This window comes from Poecilia reticulata, linkage group LG16 (assembly GCF_000633615.1).
Source record: "Poecilia reticulata strain Guanapo linkage group LG16, Guppy_female_1.0+MT, whole genome shotgun sequence".
NCBI lineage: Eukaryota > Metazoa > Chordata > Actinopteri > Cyprinodontiformes > Poeciliidae > Poecilia > Poecilia reticulata.
In genome coordinates, this window is record NC_024346.1 from 13,239,145 (window position 1) to 13,258,097 (window position 18,953).

Here is an 18,953-nt window from a genome sequence, read left to right on the forward strand (position 1 = left end):
TTATTTATTTATTTATTTAAATACTCCATGCCTTTGGTGAAGGTATTTTCTTTGGCAAGAAGAAATCATTGTAAATAAACCTAAAGGATGATGTTCTGCCCATTAGAGGGGTTTGACTTTTTATCAGGATGCTGTGAGTTTGACTTGACATTTCAGCTCAAGAAACAGACAACAGGGCTGCCATACCTGGCTGCCTTGAGACTCTAATCTCTCAGGTGAACTGCATGCATGGAGTACCATTATAAATATTTTATATAGGTGCTTTACAAATACAGAAAACATGCCATATATTTATTATTGTTCAGGACTATTTCTGCTTAATACTGCATGGATAAATGATTACAAGGCACAAGATTTCTGACATCACAATGTATTAATAGGTGTTTTTTTTTTGTTTCTTTGTGTCTTTGTTTTGTTTTGTGTTGTTGTTTTTTTGCAGACGGAACATAAGATGTCTGTAGAGGAAGTATGCAGAAAATTCCAGGCTGATATTGTCCAGGTGAGTCACGTTTTCATGGTTCACCACAAGGTGGCAGCAGACCGATTCAGATGATATACAACAGTGAGGGCGGTCCTCAAGAAAGCTAGAAATACAGGCACACAGAAAATTTATGGTTTCTATCCACTGTAATGTAACTATTTTATGATAAATTTCTAATTTTAGGATTAAATTACCATAAGATAACTTTAAAAATTTGCCTTGGGAGTCTAAAGTAAAAATATTTTTCTCTAATCTGTAAGGGGTCATAATTATATGTACAAGCTCAAATGTTTATCCTCACTTATATTTGATTCATTATCTCTTAGCAAGTTGCATCTTGACTTCACTGTTTGCAGCCATTAACAGGCTTCTGACATAATATGTGTATATATTTGTGTTTGTATGATTTTAACCCTGTTTAGATTAGAGAAGTCAAAAATAAATACAGACTTAATTTCCACTATAAAATCAGTAAGATTATGTGTTTTGTAATCAGTTCACCCTGATGTTGACGTGTATCCTTCCTCACTTCTCTGCCCAGGGACTGACCAATGCCAAGGCAGCGGAGATTCTGATCCGAGATGGTCCCAACGCTCTCACCCCTCCGCCCACCACCCCGGAGTGGGTCAAGTTCTGTCGCCAGCTGTTTGGTGGGTTCTCCATCCTGCTGTGGATCGGCGCCATTCTCTGCTTTCTAGCCTACGCCATCCAGGCAGCCACAGAGGACGACCCTGCAGGCGACAATGTGAGCGAAGCTCTCGTCATTTTTCTACATAAACACGTCCACATATGGAGCAGCTACGCCTCATTAGTGCCTCCGTCACACTTAGGAGTCTGAAGAAGCAAATAAAAATAATACCTTGACTAATTGAGTTTAGTGTCACGCACTGCAGCTTTGCTCTTCACACCTGTGCAGATTTTAACCTGCTTCTCTGTCTGTTCTCTGCCACAGTTGTACCTAGGTATTGTGCTTACAGCCGTAGTCATCATCACTGGTTGCTTCTCATACTTCCAAGAGGCCAAGAGCTCCAAAATCATGGAGTCTTTTAAGAACATGGTGCCACAGGTAAGCATGCAAGAAATATAGGAAACGTTTTAATTTTTCTTGTCAAATTTGAAAAATACAAGCTATTATTGTGAGAGTGAAATGTTTGCACTGACAGAGTTTCTGCTGAGTATGGAAAAGTTATATTATATTGGCCTGGATCATTAAGAAAAGTCAAATATGGATTACAAAATCAAAGATTTCTGAAAAATTTAATGGATTTTTGCATTTATTTATATTTAAATAACATCATTTTCTTTCTTTTCATCAAATCACAAATTTATTGTTTTGTCAAGCCTAGTGATAGTGTTTGTCAATTCAAACTTATTCAAAATAAAATAGGACAACTTCTCAGCTTTTTGGTCTCGTGATTAAACTGGACCTGCGGTTATTGAAATGGCTTTAAATTTAGTTCTCGTCATATCGCTCCATCTTCCTTGTTCCTCCGGATGAAAAATATCCCCACTGCAAAATGGTGACAGCACTGTGTTTCAATAGAAGTCCGTGTGAAATACAGCATGTATCTGGAAATTTATACAGAATGTGCTTTAAAAACATTTTAACCTATTGCATGAATTTATTTACAAAACAAAGACAAAATTAACACTTGGAAATCCTGATGGAGCTACAGTTAATGTCTCCATAAAGGTTTAATTTGAGCCCTCCAGCTTTCAAACCAACTTTAGCTCCCCACAATCTATTTATTAATATGTTCATGTATTCTCCACCCTGTATCCCTGCAGCAAGCGCTGGTGATCCGTGAGGGGGAGAAGGTGCAGATCAACGCTGAAGAAGTTGTGGCTGGAGATCTGATTGAGGTGAAAGGAGGAGACAGGATCCCTGCTGACATCAGGGTGATTTCTGCTCATGGCTGCAAGGTACAGACACAGACTCAAACCGGTGCAAAAGTTGAAATTATATCAGTTTTAGTGTATTTTGAATCTATTTCTGTGCTTTCCGACAGGTGGATAACTCCTCCTTGACAGGAGAATCAGAGCCACAAAGCAGGTCACCTGACTGCACCCATGACAACCCTCTGGAGACCCGCAACATTGCTTTCTTCTCTACCAACTGTGTGGAAGGTACTGGCAGTGAATAATGATCTATATATTATGTCATTCTGCTCATCCATAGCAACCTCCACAATTATTGGTGACCTTATGCAAAAACATTACAAAATCTTTAATTTGAGAACATTATGTCCTCTAAGGAATAGAAATCCTTCTCAAAAACAAAAACAATTATTTCATTATTAAATCAATGCAGTGTCTCATTTCTGTTTTACTTTTCAAGCTGATCAGAGTGTCAGGCATAAACATAGAGGGATACAGAGGATAATTTCTTATATGGACGCTTCAAAATGGGAAAGACAGAAGAATATGTCAAGCAAATCTGTGTTGATCTTTGCAGTTGATTAAATTGGCTACAAGAAAATAGCTGTTCACCTAAATTTGCCCATATTAAGAGTCAATTAAATGATTTAAATATTTAATACAAGGTTTCCAATGTGTGGCCTGTGTTGCTATCGCTGGCCCTCTTAATAAGTTAGTGCAGCTAGCGATGAGTATTCAAGAGTTGGATAAATGTTACCCTTCTGTACAGGCAGCTGGTTCACAGGGACACTTAAAAAAAGAGGTTTTCACTTATGCATATTAAGATAAGAGCTTCTTAAAATGGAAAAGGTTTTAGACATCACAAAGTTTTTGTATTTTATTTACCATGTTTATTTTTGTTTTCATTTTAATTTTATAGTAAATAAAATTACTATATTTACTATATAGTAATATAGTACTATTAAATATCCTGCGACTTGTACTCCGAAGCAGACATGGGAGCACATTTTCATTAAACTTGGATATATATAGCAAGGCCTTAAAGAAACAGAGACTCATATAAAGATTTTGTTGCATTTTTTACAAAGAAAATATTAAATTAACCCGGAAATTAAGGAAGTTTGAAGGTTTTTCTTTTTATTTTACAAACATTTTTACAATAACTTACAAATCAATTTTGTTAGTTTGATTAAAATTAAAAAAAATTCTATTTTTAATGTAATTTTTAAAATTATATTAGGAGTTAGGAGCCTGGATGTTAGGAGCCAGGAGCCAGGCTCCTACAGTTAGGAGCCTGCAAGAGGAGAAAAAAGTAAAACAGCAGTAAAAAGCAGCATCTTGGCGTTTCATAATCTCTATTTCAACCATTTATTTCAAGGTGTTCATACATGACTTTACCAGGTGCACCAATATTATTAAAGGACTATTGTTTCCTCTGAAAACTTAAGGAAAAAGCACAATTTTAGTAGAGATCGCTGATATGACTTTTGTCATTTACAGTATGTGGTTACGTGTTGCTCAGTCCAACAAGTCGTCTTGTTTTTTTGTCTAACCAGGCACAGCACGTGGTATTGTCATCTACACCGGAGATCGCACAGTCATGGGCCGCATTGCTACTCTGGCCTCCGGTTTGGACACCGGCAAAACCCCCATCGCCAAGGAGATCGAGCACTTCATCCACATCATCACGGGTGTGGCCGTCTTCCTGGGCGTGACCTTTTTCATCCTGGCCATCATCCTGGGTTACTCCTGGCTGGAGGCTGTCATCTTCCTTATTGGCATCATTGTGGCTAATGTGCCTGAGGGACTGCTGGCCACCGTCACTGTAAGGGACCAGAGGTTCTGGATTCACGTATTTTAGGAGAATACAGTGAATGTTAACGTTATGTGTGTGTGCCTGCAGGTGTGTCTGACTCTGACTGCCAAGCGTATGGCGAAGAAGAACTGCCTGGTTAAGAACTTGGAAGCTGTGGAAACCTTAGGCTCCACCTCCACCATCTGCTCTGACAAGACAGGCACCCTGACCCAGAACAGGATGACCGTAGCCCACATGTGGTTCGACAACCAGATCCATGAGGCCGACACCACTGAGGATCAGTCAGGTTAGAGAGGAAAGGGCATGTGGCACAGACGGCGCAGGCGTTTAAAACATGCTGCACAGCTTTAACCCATCACGTCCTTCCCTCAGGTGCTTCTTTCGACAAGAGCTCGGCAACATGGCAGGCTCTGTCCCGTATTGCTTCTCTGTGTAACCGTGCGCAGTTCAAAGCCGGCCAAGACTCCGTGCCCATCCTGAAGCGAGACGTGGCCGGAGACGCCTCGGAGTCGGCTCTGCTGAAATGTATCGAGCTGTCCTGCGGCTCCGTCAGGTTGATGCGGGACAAGAACAAGAAAGTGGCCGAGATCCCCTTCAACTCCACCAACAAATACCAGGTGGGTATTTTCCTCAATATTGATGTCTATGGACAACTTTTATTACACTCTGAAAAACGAGAATGGTGCTCCAACTTAGAAAAAATTGAGTTTATTTGCTTCAGGTAATTTAATTGAGTTTGTCAAACTTACTCTATTTATGTTTGGTTAACATGACACCTTAATAAACTTGAGTATTTACTTGGTTAAACTCAGTTTGATTACTTGTAATAAGTTAACAAATTTTTTTAAGTTGCATCACCTATGTTTTTATTTTATTTTAACTGTATTATCAATGCATTTCTAAAGTATTCATACCCTTTGAACTCCAGTTTATATTACTTTATGTAGATTTTAGATCCACATAAAGTAATGGGGATCTTTTGGGGGTTTTAACTAGGTCAATTTTACACATGAATATGCTTTGACCTAAGCCTGAAATTTAGCTCTTGTTGTATGTTTATGGATTTTGTCCTTCTGGAAGCTGAACTTCCTCCATAGTCTCACGTTTCCACTAAGATTTAGCTCAACATTTAGCTCCATCCAGCTTTCCATGAAGTCAGATCAGCTTCCCTGCTCCTCCTGATGAGAAACGGACCCAAAGCATAATGGTTCCACCACCATGCTTCATCATGGGGATGGTGTTTTCAGATCTATGTACAGGATTAGTTTTTCACTGCACAAATGTTCTTTGAAGAATGGCTGTATTTATACTGAGATTAATTACACACAAAGGGTCACTTTTTATGAATTATGTGACTTCTGAAGGCAATTGATTCCTCTCGATTTTATTCAGGAGTGCAGGTCAGAAGAAGCAAACGCAAATGCACGCAACACTTATATTTACGTCTTTGTTTTGTGAAGTTTGTCTTTGCAGCGCAACAAATTACGGAAACGTTCAAGGAGTATGAATACTTTTGAAAGGGACTGGATGCCTTACGCAGCAGGGTTTATCTCAATCTCAATTTTTGTCATTCAGCTTTCAATACATGAGACAGAGGATCCCAATGACAACCGCTACCTGCTGGTGATGAAGGGCGCCCCTGAGAGGATCCTTGACCGTTGTTCAACCATCGTGATTCAGGGCAAAGAGCAGCCTATGGATGAGGAGATGAAGGAGGCTTTCCAGAGTGCATACATGGAGCTGGGAGGACTGGGAGAGCGTGTCCTGGGTGAGGCTCCATACTGGTGAAGATAGATGATATATGTTTTTGAAGTCAACAGTAGTGCTCAAAGAATAGTTTACACTTTTCTAAAATCAGTCCATTATCAACTCAAGAAATTTTTAATTTACAGTAATTTATAGAATATTACAGAAATGAACAGAGAGAAGAAAAATGAATTACAAGTAGTAACAATTGGCTTTCCCCTGCAGGATTCTGTCACTTGCTCCTGCCAGAAGACCAGTACCCCAAAGGTTTTGCCTTCGACACAGATGATGTTAACTTCCAGACGGAGAACCTTTGCTTCGTTGGCCTCATGTCCATGATCGATCCTCCTCGTGCTGCGGTGCCAGACGCAGTGGGAAAATGCAGGTCCGCTGGTATCAAGGTGAGTTATACCGAGCCATTGCGTTGTATACATCTTAAGGATGGATAAAATATTAAATTGGTACCTGTTGTAGGTCATCATGGTCACTGGTGACCACCCAATCACAGCCAAAGCCATTGCCAAAGGAGTAGGCATCATCTCAGAGGGAAACGAGACAGTGGAGGACATCGCAGCTCGTCTCAACATACCTGTTGCTCAGGTCAACCCGAGGTAAACGTTTGCTGTCTGATACGCACAGAAGGCAAGGACGCACCTTTTAGTGAGAGAACAACCTGAATGATGCATTTTTGATTTATTTATTTATTAAACAGACTCGTGATCCACGTAGACATAAACAACAAAGACATAATGCACAACAACAAATAAAAAAAACGTATTTGTTTGAATACTAGTGTATCCACAAAGCTTAAGCTTTTACTGTTTACGTTCAGGGATGCCAAAGCTTGCGTGATTCATGGCTCGGACCTGAAGGACTTGTCTCAGGACCAGATGGACGACATCCTGAGGAATCACACAGAGATTGTGTTCGCTCGGACCTCCCCACAGCAGAAACTCATCATTGTCGAGGGATGCCAGAGACAGGTTGAGACATTTTGACATTGTTTTAATGAAGAGGCTTATAAGATACGTCGTACTGTTTGGAATTACAGTAGTCTGTGTTAGACATGTTATATTTGTTCACCAGCAGGTGGTGCTAGATGTCCAGTAAATGGGCGTCTCTAGACAAAAGGATACAGTTAAATAAAATGCCTTATTTTAGTTGCATTTCAATTAAACTAAAGTAGATAGATTAAACAGTTTACATCAGAAAACAAATTCAACCTGTCAAACATAATCATATTTATACCTTAAAAAAATAAGATAATATTTATTATAAATAATACTTCCACTATTTAGGCTTTTCAGAATGTTTGAGTTTGACGATTTTTAAAATGAAATGCAGTTCCTTTGGTAGATCATCTCAGCATCATCTGTTCTCATGCCTTTTCTCTCAGGGTGCCATTGTCGCTGTGACAGGTGATGGTGTGAATGACTCTCCTGCTCTGAAAAAGGCCGACATCGGTGTTGCCATGGGAATCTCGGGCTCCGATGTGTCTAAACAGGCTGCAGACATGATCTTATTGGATGACAACTTTGCCTCCATTGTCACTGGAGTGGAAGAAGGTGGGAAGGCCCAGTGGAGAGGACTGAGACACTGAGATGAGATCAATAAAGTGTTGATAATGGAAACCTTAAATAATGGAAGACAGTGGAAAATTCGATTTCAGAAAAACATAATCTGATGTGAAGTCTTTATGAATAAAATATATACAAATCGATGAAGAATAGCATAATTTGGGTATTATGTCAACCAAGTGTGGTTTAACTTTGACCAATCTGATTCTGGGCCAATTAATCAGAATGTAGTTAGGCTCAATAAACTAGGTTTGGTTTAATCTATATCCTAAATTGCTTTAAAAAAAACAATGTTCAGTTTAAAGTATCTTTGTTTATTTTTGCATCAAACATTCATACTAAGCATAAAATACTTTGTAAGTTTTTCCTTTCTGTACTGACTAAAGGACAGAAGGCTTATAACCAAGCCTTTTGGTCAATGTGTGAATCTTGAACATAGCTTAGCATCTTAGCATTTCTATGCCCAGATGTCCATTGAAAATGTTGTCTAATGTGATTTTTCCACTTATTCACCATCAGGCCGGTTGATCTTTGATAACCTGAAGAAGTCCATCGCCTACACCTTGACCAGCAACATCCCAGAGATCACCCCCTTCCTGCTCTTCATCATCGCCAACATCCCTCTGCCTCTGGGAACCATCACTATCCTCTGCATCGATTTGGGAACTGACATGGTGAGAGCAATTAAAGACAGAGACAGACTGTGAATTTATATACATACACTTAGAAACAGCTGTGCAGTACTGAAGGTTATCTCTTACTCTTCCTTTGATAGGTTCCAGCTATTTCTTTGGCTTATGAAGCAGCTGAGAGTGACATCATGAAGCGTCAGCCCAGGAACCCCTTCAGGGACAAGCTTGTAAATGAGAGGCTCATCAGCATCGCTTACGGACAAATCGGTGTGCAAAAAGAGACTAAAACTAAGTGTACTTGTAATTATTCACAATAACTGTATGTAAATATAAGCTATTGTCTGAAGAAGTATCAAAACAACTTTCAAATGATATCAAAATGATCTTTGAAAGTTAAAATTCAAGACACCTAAAATTATGGGGTGATTTACTATAAAGTTTACATATAAACCTCTGAAAAGTTAGATTTTTCTATGTATCTATCAGAAAAACATCTTTAGTGAATGTAATTCCGTTTTATTGGTTAGAATAAATGCCAGTTAAATGACTTATAATAATCCCTTTATTCAACAAAAGGTCACATTCATTCCTATTGAACCAGATATTCTCACCATTAATAGCGAAAAGGTACATTTTACTTTGAAATTAAAATGTTAGGTTTTAATTCCCCCTCACATGAAACACTATGAATAAATCCTGAACTTCAGCTGTAAATCATTTCCAATTTTTTGAAACAGCTTGGGTTTTGCTAATTTATAAAATCAATACATTTTCAGTTTGAATGCTTGAAACATGAAATTAAAGATCGTTTGGTTGAATTAATAAAAAAACAACTCATCTTTGTTTTACCAAAACATGAACAATAAGGTGTCGACAACAATGAAGAAATAAACTACAAATTATATCCTGGGTATCTTTACTTATCGTCTTTTAAAATTCTCAAAACTGCAACACTAATCGACTAATATAACATGTATTTAGGGGGATTATACAGATAGTATGAAGGGATTGGAGCACAAATAGAAAAGCAGAAACTTGTTGATATCAATAAATCTACTGAAACTGTAAATCATGCCTACGCTTCTTTTAGATGGATTACCTGGAAGTATTTATTTTAATAAAACCTTATTTTAGTCTTACTTGTTGAACACAAACCATGTCTACATTATGTCCACCTGTCTGCCTCCACAGGAATGATCCAGGCCTTGGGAGGCTTCTTCAGCTACTTTGTCATCCTGGCTGAAAACGGTTTCCTGCCCAGTCGACTTCTGGGCATCCGACTCGACTGGGATGACCGCAGTTGCAACGACCTGGAAGACAGCTACGGACAGCAGTGGGTACGTGTGCTTTTGTTTCCTTCTGTAGTTTCAGTGTCTTTCTTCATATTTTGCCAGCTGGTCTTACTCTCCATCTGTCGTCTCCTTCCTCACACAGACATACGAACAGAGGAAGATTGTCGAGTTTACATGTCACACAGCCTTCTTTGTCAGCATCGTGGTGGTGCAGTGGGCCGATCTCATCATCTGCAAGACCAGACGTAACTCTGTGTTCCAGCAGGGCATGAGGTGAGTGCTGGAGCTGCACATAAGCATGTCTTAAAGTCTTCATGAATTGTTCTTACTGATACTTGATGCGTTTCTGCGCTCAGGAACAAGATTTTGATCTTCGGCCTGTTCGAAGAGACTGCCCTGGCTGCCTTCCTGTCCTACTGCCCTGGCATGGATGTGGCTCTCAGGATGTATCCTCTAAAGTACGTCTCAGAGACTAAGGTTTCGCTCTGTTATAAGACCTGACATATTTCTTGCTTGCTTGATCAAGATTCCTTTCTTGTTTGCAGGCCTTCCTGGTGGTTTTGTGCATTCCCATATAGTTTTCTCATCTTTGTTTATGATGAAGTACGGAAACTTATCCTCCGCCGGAACCCTGGCGGTAAGTCTCTGTTTTCCCTCTTATTAAGGGTTTTGGCTGTAAGGAAAATATGAGATTTACATTTTCGCGCTTTTGCGTTCTTCTCCATATGATTGAAGTTGTGCAGAAATTGTTCTTTGGCAAGTTTTTCAAAAGCACAGTGGTTCTTCTCTCCACCCAGAAGGTGTCCTTTAGGTTCAGGAGTGTTTCTTAGTGGAGAGAAAAAGGCAGGTCACGTTCTGCAGAGCCGTTGTCAGAATAAGCTGCTGTGTGTTCTTGATAAAGGTTAAAGCCATTTTTCCAGCAGCTTTTCTTCTATATTTAGTCCTTTTTTGTTGTTGTTTCCTGAATTTAGTGTAAAATATTTCACTCCAGATTAGGTCATAAGTCTTTGCTTCTCACATTTTTTATTTAAAAACATTAAACAAACAAAAAAAAAACATATCAATAACGAGTTTAAGAAGTATTCTGTGACTTTCAATTAAAATAAAAATTTACTTTCACACTTTCACTTTTGGATCACAGAGTTACAGTCTGTTCCTTCTTTCCTTTACTCCAGATTTATTTCTGACATTTCTGAATCTGGAGTGGCTTAATAAGGAATGTGACAGGAATATTGGAGCATAACCAGGTTACACCTTTCTGTAGAGGTTCTTGATGGTTTTGACCTCAATGGCTCCAAACTTGTAAATTAGCTTTGCTTCTCAACCCTCTCTAGGCTACAGTCTTCTCTGTCCATGTGTAGTTTTTTTCTAGCACACATTTTCCTTCCACTCAACTTTCTTTCAAAATCTACTTAGATACATCCCTCTGTGAACAACCAGCATGTTTCACATTGACCTTTTATGGCTTCCCTGTCTTGTTGATGGTGGCAGTGACAGGCAGTGCTGGTTTACCATGATCATGAGGGCAAAAATGTTTCTGTATTAAAATCTTTATTGTAAATTTCAAGGAAATTAAATTTTGTGTTTCATCAGCTATGTCATAACTATCAAAGTGAACAGAAATGAACATTTGAGCCATATCACTTTGCGAATAATGAATCAATATGCCACCTTTAAATTGAATTACTGAAATAAATTACCTTTTCAACTATAATTTACTCAGATGAACCTGTTGGGATTTTTTTTGTTGCTCATTTAAGAATGCAAATGTGCACATTTTCTGAAATGTTTATAACATTAAGTGTGAACTTCTTCTCTGTGTTTTTCTTATTTGTGCTGCAGGTTGGGTGGAGAAGGAGACATATTATTGATCAGTGGAGCACCTTTGCTCGAGCCCCTTTACATCTTCTACTCATCCGTTCTCCCCTTCACTTCATCCTCGGCAAGATTCATTTCCAGATGCCCTCTGCCCCCCTTTTAAAGACAAAACCTGCTTTCAAGCAATTTCCATCACAGCTGCCCCAAAGATTAAAAACAGCAAAAGCACCTTTACAACTTTCTACATTGCCCTGCGCCCCTTCTCCTTACCTCCTATGATACTCTTTGCATGTGTTCTCTCACTGCTGTGTACTTAAACCAATATATCTACCAAACGGCAGCTGCATATTGTGTATGTAGATTTGAATGAGCTGAAGATACAGATGGAGTGTCTATGCTCTGCAAAAAAAAGGACCATCCAGCTTCCTGTCCTCCCTTTCCCATCCCCTCTGTATTTTAGTAGGCTCATCTCCTTTCTCTCCTCGCCAGCAGCCCTTTGCTTGCCCTCCAATCACACACAGATTAAAAGATCACACTGAGTGATCCCAACGCCGGCCACCACTTCGACTGCCACCTCTCGCCTCTGTCTCCTGTTTGTGGAGGAACCGCAGAGTGGTCACCTCCCCGACGATCTCACTACATCCATTTTTATTTTTCGTTTCTTCTGTTTTCCACAATCAGTGTTGTTTTTTTAATATGTGGGGGCAGGAGGGATTTTGATGATTTATTTGTCTTTTTTTATCTCTGATACGGGAGAGATGGTGTGTGAGAGCAGCTTTTCCTCATTTAGGCTTAACAAAGCACATCTCATGGCGTCCTGTCCTCCCTCTTGTTCCCTTCTGTCTCTCACAGCCCTCCTCTCCCTTTCCCTCCTGCCCCATTTGTCTCTGTTTGTGTGCACAGTGTGAACCATTGTCGTTGTTAATAACTATTACAGTACATCCCCACTACCCCAAGTTGGTAAATCGACTCAATCTTTCTGTGTGCTCTAGGAAATCTATATAATTCTATTCCTGAATTTAAATGAGACAATAAAAAAAAATTATATGTTGAAAAGCAATGCAAGAGAGACATTCATGAAGAGCATAAACACTATTGGTCAGGATCTGTCTCTCTTTTTTTATTTTTTTTGTTTTTTGTTGTTTTTGTTTTTTTTTCCTGGTTTCTCAAGAGGCTAATCTTCAGTGTAACAGCAAAGCAGGGTGTCAGGCTGTGTTTATCAAACCAAAAGGCTTCAGGTTCCCCATCAAGGCATGTGTGCAGGTATGATGTGGTGAAAGTGTGCTGCGATGTAGTTCGAGTGGCGACAGTATGAGTCCATGCGCCTGGGGCCCTTCTTACAGGCCCCAGGTCCTGATCCCGATAAGTCCGGCTCAGATCTGTGCACACTTGCGTGTTGGAGACCAGTCGAAGGGGGCCAGCAGTCTCAGCTGGGTCCATCCCAGACCACAGAAAGGGATGAGATTGAAGAAGAAAAAATACAGTCATACAAAACTTGTAGAAATATTGTGTGTCAAATAAATGAAACCAACACCAATAAAACATCTAGAACATTTAATACAACCTAAACCTGCGTGTTTGGCTTTGATTTTGTGTCACTGACTTCCTGCGTCTTTCATGTCGAAATTCCTCCATTTTCCTGAGTGAAGTTTTCTAAACAGAAACACAAAAGTTTAATATAAATTTATGGATGAACTTAAATTCACTGTAAACTCATGGCGAACCAGGTTACACATGGCTTCAGGTGTGGAAGCTGTAAAAAATAAAATAAAATTAGTAGGAAGCGGATGGATGGATTTAGACAGTAGGATTGATAAAATCCTGATATTTAAAAGTTTTTTTACTCTATTTTAAAATCATAAGTACATTTCCAAACCTGGAAAACAATTTCATCAAACTCCAGATTTTTCCAGATAGTGAAGAAGTTCTTCTGTTACGTTTGATACATATTTTACCCTTACTTGAATATAGTTTTCCTAATATTTTCATATTTCACATTAATTCTTGAAGCCTTCCTCACTCAGTTTTTATTATTATTTAATGACATAAATATAATTTGGTGCAGATATGTAGCAGTGACATGAATCTGAGGATAAAAGAGCCACCTGGTGTCTCTGATCTTAATGCATCGCTGTAGGGGAAGAGTTGGCAGCAGCCCAGGGGGTAATGCACCAAAACCTGTACATGTCAGCCTCACCTGACTTCAACATATGAGCTTCAATAAGAGACAAGATTACTAAGTATTATTGTAAACAATAAAAATAAGCATTGTGAAGGTGCAGTTTGGCTCAAGAATAAGAAAAGGTTGCATTCCTGAAGCCCCTACCTTCAGGCTGTAGCCTCTCAGAGGTCATCCGTTTTAAATAAACCTCCTGTAGACCATGTGGTGCACAGGAAGCCATGCACGGTTTAATTCTGCATTACCTGAGAGAACGGGTTACTTCAATACTTTGCCAGCTGTGGCAAAAATCAGAGAAACAAAAACTTTCAGCGACTGCTCCACCGCTGTCTAATGACAAACCTGCTCCCTTTCACACACACACATTGTGTCACTCTCGCTGACAAACACCCTCTCACTCTCACCCTTGTTCTAATTTCCCTGGTGTCTCTGCAGTGAGCTCACTGCAGTGCGACTCCCCACCCGCTCCCCCTCCTCCCCGCCGCCCCGACGTATAATAGAATATCGATCGCTCGGCTTTTGCCGCAGTGTGTAAGCGAGTGCTCCTGTGGACGGGTGAATGTCTGGCTGGGGCCCTCCAAGGTCATTGCCATGGCAACCGGTGCATGGGGTCCTTCGGCTGTGCTGTCAGAGAGCACAGGTCACAGGGGTCACATGAAGAGGGGGAACAATGGGGGGAAACGAGAGCGAGAAGGGGGGGTGGGGTGTTTGTCGGTGAACGGTGCAGTTTGCAGCACCGCAGACACACAGAAAGAGAGGGAGAGGGTGAGCAGGGATTCATGGTGTTTTATTCCACTGTGCATTCAGACTGGACCGGAATAACAACCGAACGGTACAGACGGGGTTCTGAGGGTTGCAAAGTTCAACGCAAAGCGCTGCCAGGCATGCACAAACAGAAGACAACTGGGCTGTTTAAGGACGAATCAGTAACAAGAATTTATTGCACTTCCAAAAATTCCAATACAAAAAGAAACACACCATTTCAATCAAACGTAAACAAATAGTACATTTCTGAAACATGCTTTCATTAGCCGAACGTTCAAAGCAGATTGATTAAATATGCACACCGTGAGAACGGTGAAACTCTCAACACAGCAGGCCTTCAGTACCTTGTAAATGATCCAGAAGCTTTTCTCAAATTAGCATTTTATTAAATAAAAACAGGCATTTTAAAGCATTATATGGCACATAAACAGCAGTTTATAAATATGAAGTATGCACAGAATCAGTTTCTACAGCAGAGAGTTCATTGCAGAAGCTCTATTTATAGATGGCGAGTACATCAGGAAGGACCAAGAGGCTTCATGACACAAACCAGAGGCAAAAGAGGTTAGAAATATGCAGATCAAGGCCCATCATCTCACAATGTGCTTTAATTGATTATTAAGAAATTCATGGTTTTTGCATATGACCAGCTATGTACATGAAAGAGTGTAACAACGATTCTTTGACGCAATGTAAGGTGCGTTGATAAATGCCATAATGCTAAATACCTGGAATATAAGATACACATATAGCTTGGAAACAGTTTTTAGAGCAGTTTCTCCCCCAAACACCTGAAGGCTGGTGCAATCACTGGGTCAAAAAGACGCCCAACCGTCAATCAGCAGCTGCTTCAAGTTCGGCCGGGTCGTCACACGGGTTCCATGAGGAGCTCGTCCAAGTCCGTTCCCTCCAGCTGCCGGAAGGCGGCGTGGGAGCCAATCAGAAACAGCGTAGCTCCTGGGAGGAGACAAAAATTTATTTTAGGACAGAGAATATGTCGAACTTTTTAATAAAACAACAACAGTCCATGAAACCGAATATATTAGCAGGAAAAAAAAACTCAACTAACTTCATAAAAATACAACGGCCCTCATTAATCAGACATTTGGGTGTCAAGTTATTCTCACACAACAAATTTAACAATTTGTCTGTGAGCGTAGGCCGGGCGGCTTTATTCCCACACCAGGCTTCAGATTGCAACAGCGTGGACCTGAGGTGCAGCAGAGAAAATTAAGTTGTGCCAAAGCATCATTATTATTCCATACTAGTGCAAAAATGATGAATAGCAGCACAAGTTTTTAGAGCGTTTAGATTAAAGTTTTTTGATAGTTTTTCAGCTGCATCAATGTGCCATCGGCTGTACAAAGCAACCACTGTGGTGCCCTGTGTATTTAGGCAGACAGAATAGGACGCCTGGAGACTGACTGGACTGAAAACTGTACATCTAGAGAAAATCTGTGGTTCAACTGAGATGAAAACAGTATGAATATAGGGATGTTTGTGTCTGTATTGGTTGTCATGCAGGTAAAGCATGACAGCTTTACCTGCATGACTTAAAACAAAGTTTCAGGTTTTGTTTGAGTCTTTTAGTTTCTTGTAATTCTTGGAGTGATGCACCTGACAAAAAGTGTGCATTTCTTTTTTGAATGACCTTTTAACATCACAGATTTTGTGAGCACGGCCACCGAAGCTATGAATAAACTTGTACAGTGTGCACAGTACCACATATTCTGTTGGCAATAGTTGCCAGCAAACTAATGCCAACAGATCAGTAACATGTGGCCAAACCTAACTGAAGTGGTTTGACTTACCAAGAACCCAGAAAACAGCAGCGCCGGCGCCTGCCAACCAGAACACGGGCAGAGAGATGGCTCCAGCTAAGCTCATCTGGTGGGGGACAGTGAGCTCTTTACCTGGTGAACAAGAGAGCACAAAGAAAACAAATCGATACGCTTTGTACGTGCAGGTTTGTCCTGCCTAGTACAGGACTGATTGGGCTTGTACTTAATGATAAAATGACTTCGCGCTTCCAAGAAAGTCTGAGAAATTAAAAAATTCATCCAAGGAACACGTGTAAAAAAACCAAACAAACACATAACTTCATTTTATGCCAACTTTACTCACCAAGAACAACCAGCTTGGACTCCAGAGACTTGAGGTGGATTATGTAGAAGGCACCAGCAAACACAGCCAAGGCAATCAGCAGCATGGGTGAGCTGATGCTGAGGGTCAGGAGCACAAACAAGTCAATCGCTCTCAGATTTCAAGGTAGCAATTCTCATCTCATGGCCTTTTAAATGTGTTTTATGTCACACAGAACTACAGAAATAAAACTGCTAATATGAGAATAGGAGGTGAACATTTTTTTTTTTCAGATTAAACCAACACTGATCCAACTCATTGAGGTCTTACATGCAGTAGAGGATGAGACCCAGAAAGATGAAGGTGTAGTTGCTGTTGTAAACCTCCACGTTCTTCACCACCCTCTGGCAGAGCTCTCCGAAGCTTCGAGGTTTCGAGAACTTCCGTTGGTCGACAAAACTGGCCCACGGTCGAATGGACACCCTGCGGCGGTCAAACCATTCTTTAGCCACGCTGACTGAGAGGCCTTTGGGAAGCCACAGCCTTTGGAAAGTAAAAACAAGATCAAATACAGATCAAAATAACAAGCTATGTAATAATATTCATATAATCTGCTGTTTTCAGCTTATAAAAAAATCTAAAGTGAAAGGCTCTTACTTCGCCAGGACTCCAGCAGCACCGTTACCCCCCGTTCCAGTTGGATGAGCATCCTCCGCACCAAACAGATCTCCAGCCTTGCTGTCCATGTCCACAAGGCAGTTCTCTCCCTTTGGTGCACCTGAGGACATCTGAAGGCTTCCTGCTGAAAGGAGATTTCAAGGAATTTAAAATGTCTGGATGTAAAAATTGCAACTAAACATTGAACACGTTGGCAACAATAAGTTGATCCCCAAGCAGCTGCTAACCAAAAGCCTTCCTCCTCTTGACACGATAGTCTTTATTATTGCTTCAATAAAGACTTTTAAAATGAGTGGTAGTTCTTAGGGTGGTGGTACTTAGGATCCCTTTAGAAGTACTCAGAAAATATTGCTTGATATTTACGTAATAAATATCAAGAAAGCTCACAAAGATTTGCACTACAGTGGAAAAACATGCAATTGTAACATGATCTTGTTGAATATTGTGATGAAGCTATACGGTGTGATAAACATTTTCCTTTTCATCTAAATCAAGTAGGTGTATTCACATCTCAGACACTAAATTCTGTATCGGGGAGGGGATCAAAACCCATATAACTCAACTGATATACAGTTATGTGTAGGATGAATACAAAGCACATAAAATATAATTGACAACCTAGAATTACGTCAAAGGAGACTTTTGGGATTGTGATATTGTACACATGCTTCAATGGCGACTGCAATTCAATATATCATGAGGTTAACATTTGTTACAAGCCAGTTTTGGCAACACATTAGGTATAACAAATTGTAAATATGGATTAGCTACACATGTCATGGAGATACAAAGCAACACTTTAACACTACGGCTACTGCAAAGTTTAAAAAGTGAAGCGGCCATACTGGATTTTGACATTTGATTGGTGAGAAAGTCCAAATCTGTTCTTTCAATGTTAATTATTACAGTAGTACCAGGAAATAATATTATCTAAACTTAATGAATAAGAAAAATATAATCAGTTTTTTTTATATATCTGACTTGGTGATCGATGAAAAAATTGCTGCATCTGGCTGACAGATTGGTGTATTTCTAGTATTTAATCTGGCAGCACTTGTTACATAAGGTGAGAACCACCGCCCTAGCTCATTCAAATTTATCCATTGAACCAACAGGGAGAAAATGTGTAGAAATAAAATAATTGTTTTAGTTTATTTACGAAATTTGTTTGGAAGATCATCACAAGGCCTGGGCAGCTCAAGATTATTAGAGGGAGAAGAGTTCTTTAAAGCAATATACAAATATAAATAAAATAGCTTACATGTTTTTAGAACCCACTATACAATAAATTTGGTGGTTAAAACTTCCTAAGAAATGAAGCATATGGTGAATTGTCCTTCAGGCAACTACACCTATGCTAAAGCCTTTGGATTTGAGATCACTCTCAAATCCAAAGGCTTTTAAATTCACACCAGAGGAAACTTATTTCATTAAGTATTTGGAAAGATTGTTGCTCAAATGTTCGCTCAAACCGGCTGAATACTTTGTTAGTAGAAGGGCAGTGGAAAATTACAATCAAAAAGGGCCTGGTCAATACCACATCACTCAACAAACATGATATTCATGAATCTGTTATTGTTAGCAATAATATTTTTATTTAGAGAGTCGCTTTGTTAAGTGACATCCATAAATATACGCTTAAAAACGCAACTTTTCCGGAAATTCAAGACACTAACATGTAGCTTCTTTGCTAACGTTTACGTCAAACTCTAGTCAGCTTATCATAACATCAAAACACTTTACAGATACTCATATGCGTTCTTGACGACTAAAGAGCATTTAAAACTGTACATCATCGAATCCTTAAAACAAAATATAGGTACTCACTGAAAAAGTTTTATCAGACAACCTCCTCCTCTTTGTTGCTGTTCAGGATCACGGATGTGATGTGGCCAGAGAGAGAAAAGGGGAAAAAAACATCTTGGTATTCTGATGCACCACACTGCCACCTATTGGCCACACTATGAACCTCATTGAAAACGGGATGCTTCAAAGAATAAAAACAAGTT

At 39.7% G+C, this 18,953-nt stretch overlaps 2 protein-coding genes and 1 long non-coding RNA gene across 5 annotated transcripts in view; 1 reads left to right on the forward strand and 2 right to left on the reverse strand.

Annotated features, from left to right (window-relative positions):
• Nucleotides 1-12,809, forward strand: part of atp1a3b (ATPase Na+/K+ transporting subunit alpha 3b) — a 28,025-nt gene extending 15,216 nt beyond the window's left edge. For both annotated transcript variants that reach the window (XM_008431328.2, XM_008431329.2), the window contains exons 4-23: nucleotides 440-499; nucleotides 1,023-1,226; nucleotides 1,434-1,547; nucleotides 2,270-2,404; nucleotides 2,491-2,608; nucleotides 3,916-4,184; nucleotides 4,263-4,461; nucleotides 4,548-4,792; nucleotides 5,751-5,943; nucleotides 6,147-6,322; nucleotides 6,396-6,532; nucleotides 6,754-6,904; nucleotides 7,318-7,486; nucleotides 8,018-8,172; nucleotides 8,274-8,397; nucleotides 9,322-9,467; nucleotides 9,565-9,695; nucleotides 9,779-9,880; nucleotides 9,968-10,059; nucleotides 11,265-12,809. In XM_008431328.2, coding sequence (XP_008429550.1) covers nucleotides 440-499; nucleotides 1,023-1,226; nucleotides 1,434-1,547; nucleotides 2,270-2,404; nucleotides 2,491-2,608; nucleotides 3,916-4,184; nucleotides 4,263-4,461; nucleotides 4,548-4,792; nucleotides 5,751-5,943; nucleotides 6,147-6,322; nucleotides 6,396-6,532; nucleotides 6,754-6,904; nucleotides 7,318-7,486; nucleotides 8,018-8,172; nucleotides 8,274-8,397; nucleotides 9,322-9,467; nucleotides 9,565-9,695; nucleotides 9,779-9,880; nucleotides 9,968-10,059; nucleotides 11,265-11,293 — 2,949 coding nt within the window. In that variant the 3' untranslated portion in view covers nucleotides 11,294-12,809. The remainder of the gene's footprint in view (nucleotides 1-439; nucleotides 500-1,022; nucleotides 1,227-1,433; nucleotides 1,548-2,269; nucleotides 2,405-2,490; nucleotides 2,609-3,915; nucleotides 4,185-4,262; nucleotides 4,462-4,547; nucleotides 4,793-5,750; nucleotides 5,944-6,146; nucleotides 6,323-6,395; nucleotides 6,533-6,753; nucleotides 6,905-7,317; nucleotides 7,487-8,017; nucleotides 8,173-8,273; nucleotides 8,398-9,321; nucleotides 9,468-9,564; nucleotides 9,696-9,778; nucleotides 9,881-9,967; nucleotides 10,060-11,264) is intronic.
• On the reverse strand, nucleotides 12,364-13,814 carry LOC103477951 (uncharacterized). Its single transcript, XR_535725.1, has 2 exons — nucleotides 13,567-13,814; nucleotides 12,364-12,893 (listed from the first exon to the last, which is right to left on the reverse strand). It is a non-coding gene; the product is annotated as an uncharacterized LOC103477951 (long non-coding RNA).
• Nucleotides 13,815-14,330: 516 nt separating this feature from the next.
• rabac1 (Rab acceptor 1 (prenylated)) lies at nucleotides 14,331-18,949 on the reverse strand. 2 transcript variants are annotated; one of them, XM_008431326.2, is made up of 6 exons: nucleotides 18,772-18,949; nucleotides 16,924-17,065; nucleotides 16,597-16,809; nucleotides 16,309-16,406; nucleotides 15,996-16,097; nucleotides 14,331-15,141 (listed from the first exon to the last, which is right to left on the reverse strand). In XM_008431326.2, exons 2-6 carry the CDS (start codon nucleotides 17,052-17,054, stop codon nucleotides 15,053-15,055), a joined length of 633 nt encoding a protein of 210 aa, XP_008429548.1. In that variant the 5' UTR covers nucleotides 17,055-17,065; nucleotides 18,772-18,949; the 3' UTR covers nucleotides 14,331-15,052. The 2 variants fall into 2 exon arrangements, with proteins under 2 accessions (XP_008429548.1, XP_008429546.1); XM_008431324.2 differs by having other exon boundaries at nucleotides 16,924-17,068; nucleotides 18,772-18,945.
• Nucleotides 18,950-18,953: the final 4 nt, after the last annotated feature.

Coding starts and splice junctions, on each gene's coding strand:
- rabac1 (XM_008431326.2), bottom strand. CDS start 17,054: ATGTCCTCAGGTGCACCAAAGGGAGAGAACTGCCTTGTGGACATGGAC. Junction 16,810..16,923: donor GCTGCTGGAGTCCTGGCGAA/GTAAGAGCCTTT, acceptor TACTTTCCAAAG/GCTGTGGCTTCCCAAAGGCC. Junction 16,098..16,308: donor GTCCAAGCTGGTTGTTCTTG/GTGAGTAAAGTT, acceptor CTTGTTCACCAG/GTAAAGAGCTCACTGTCCCC.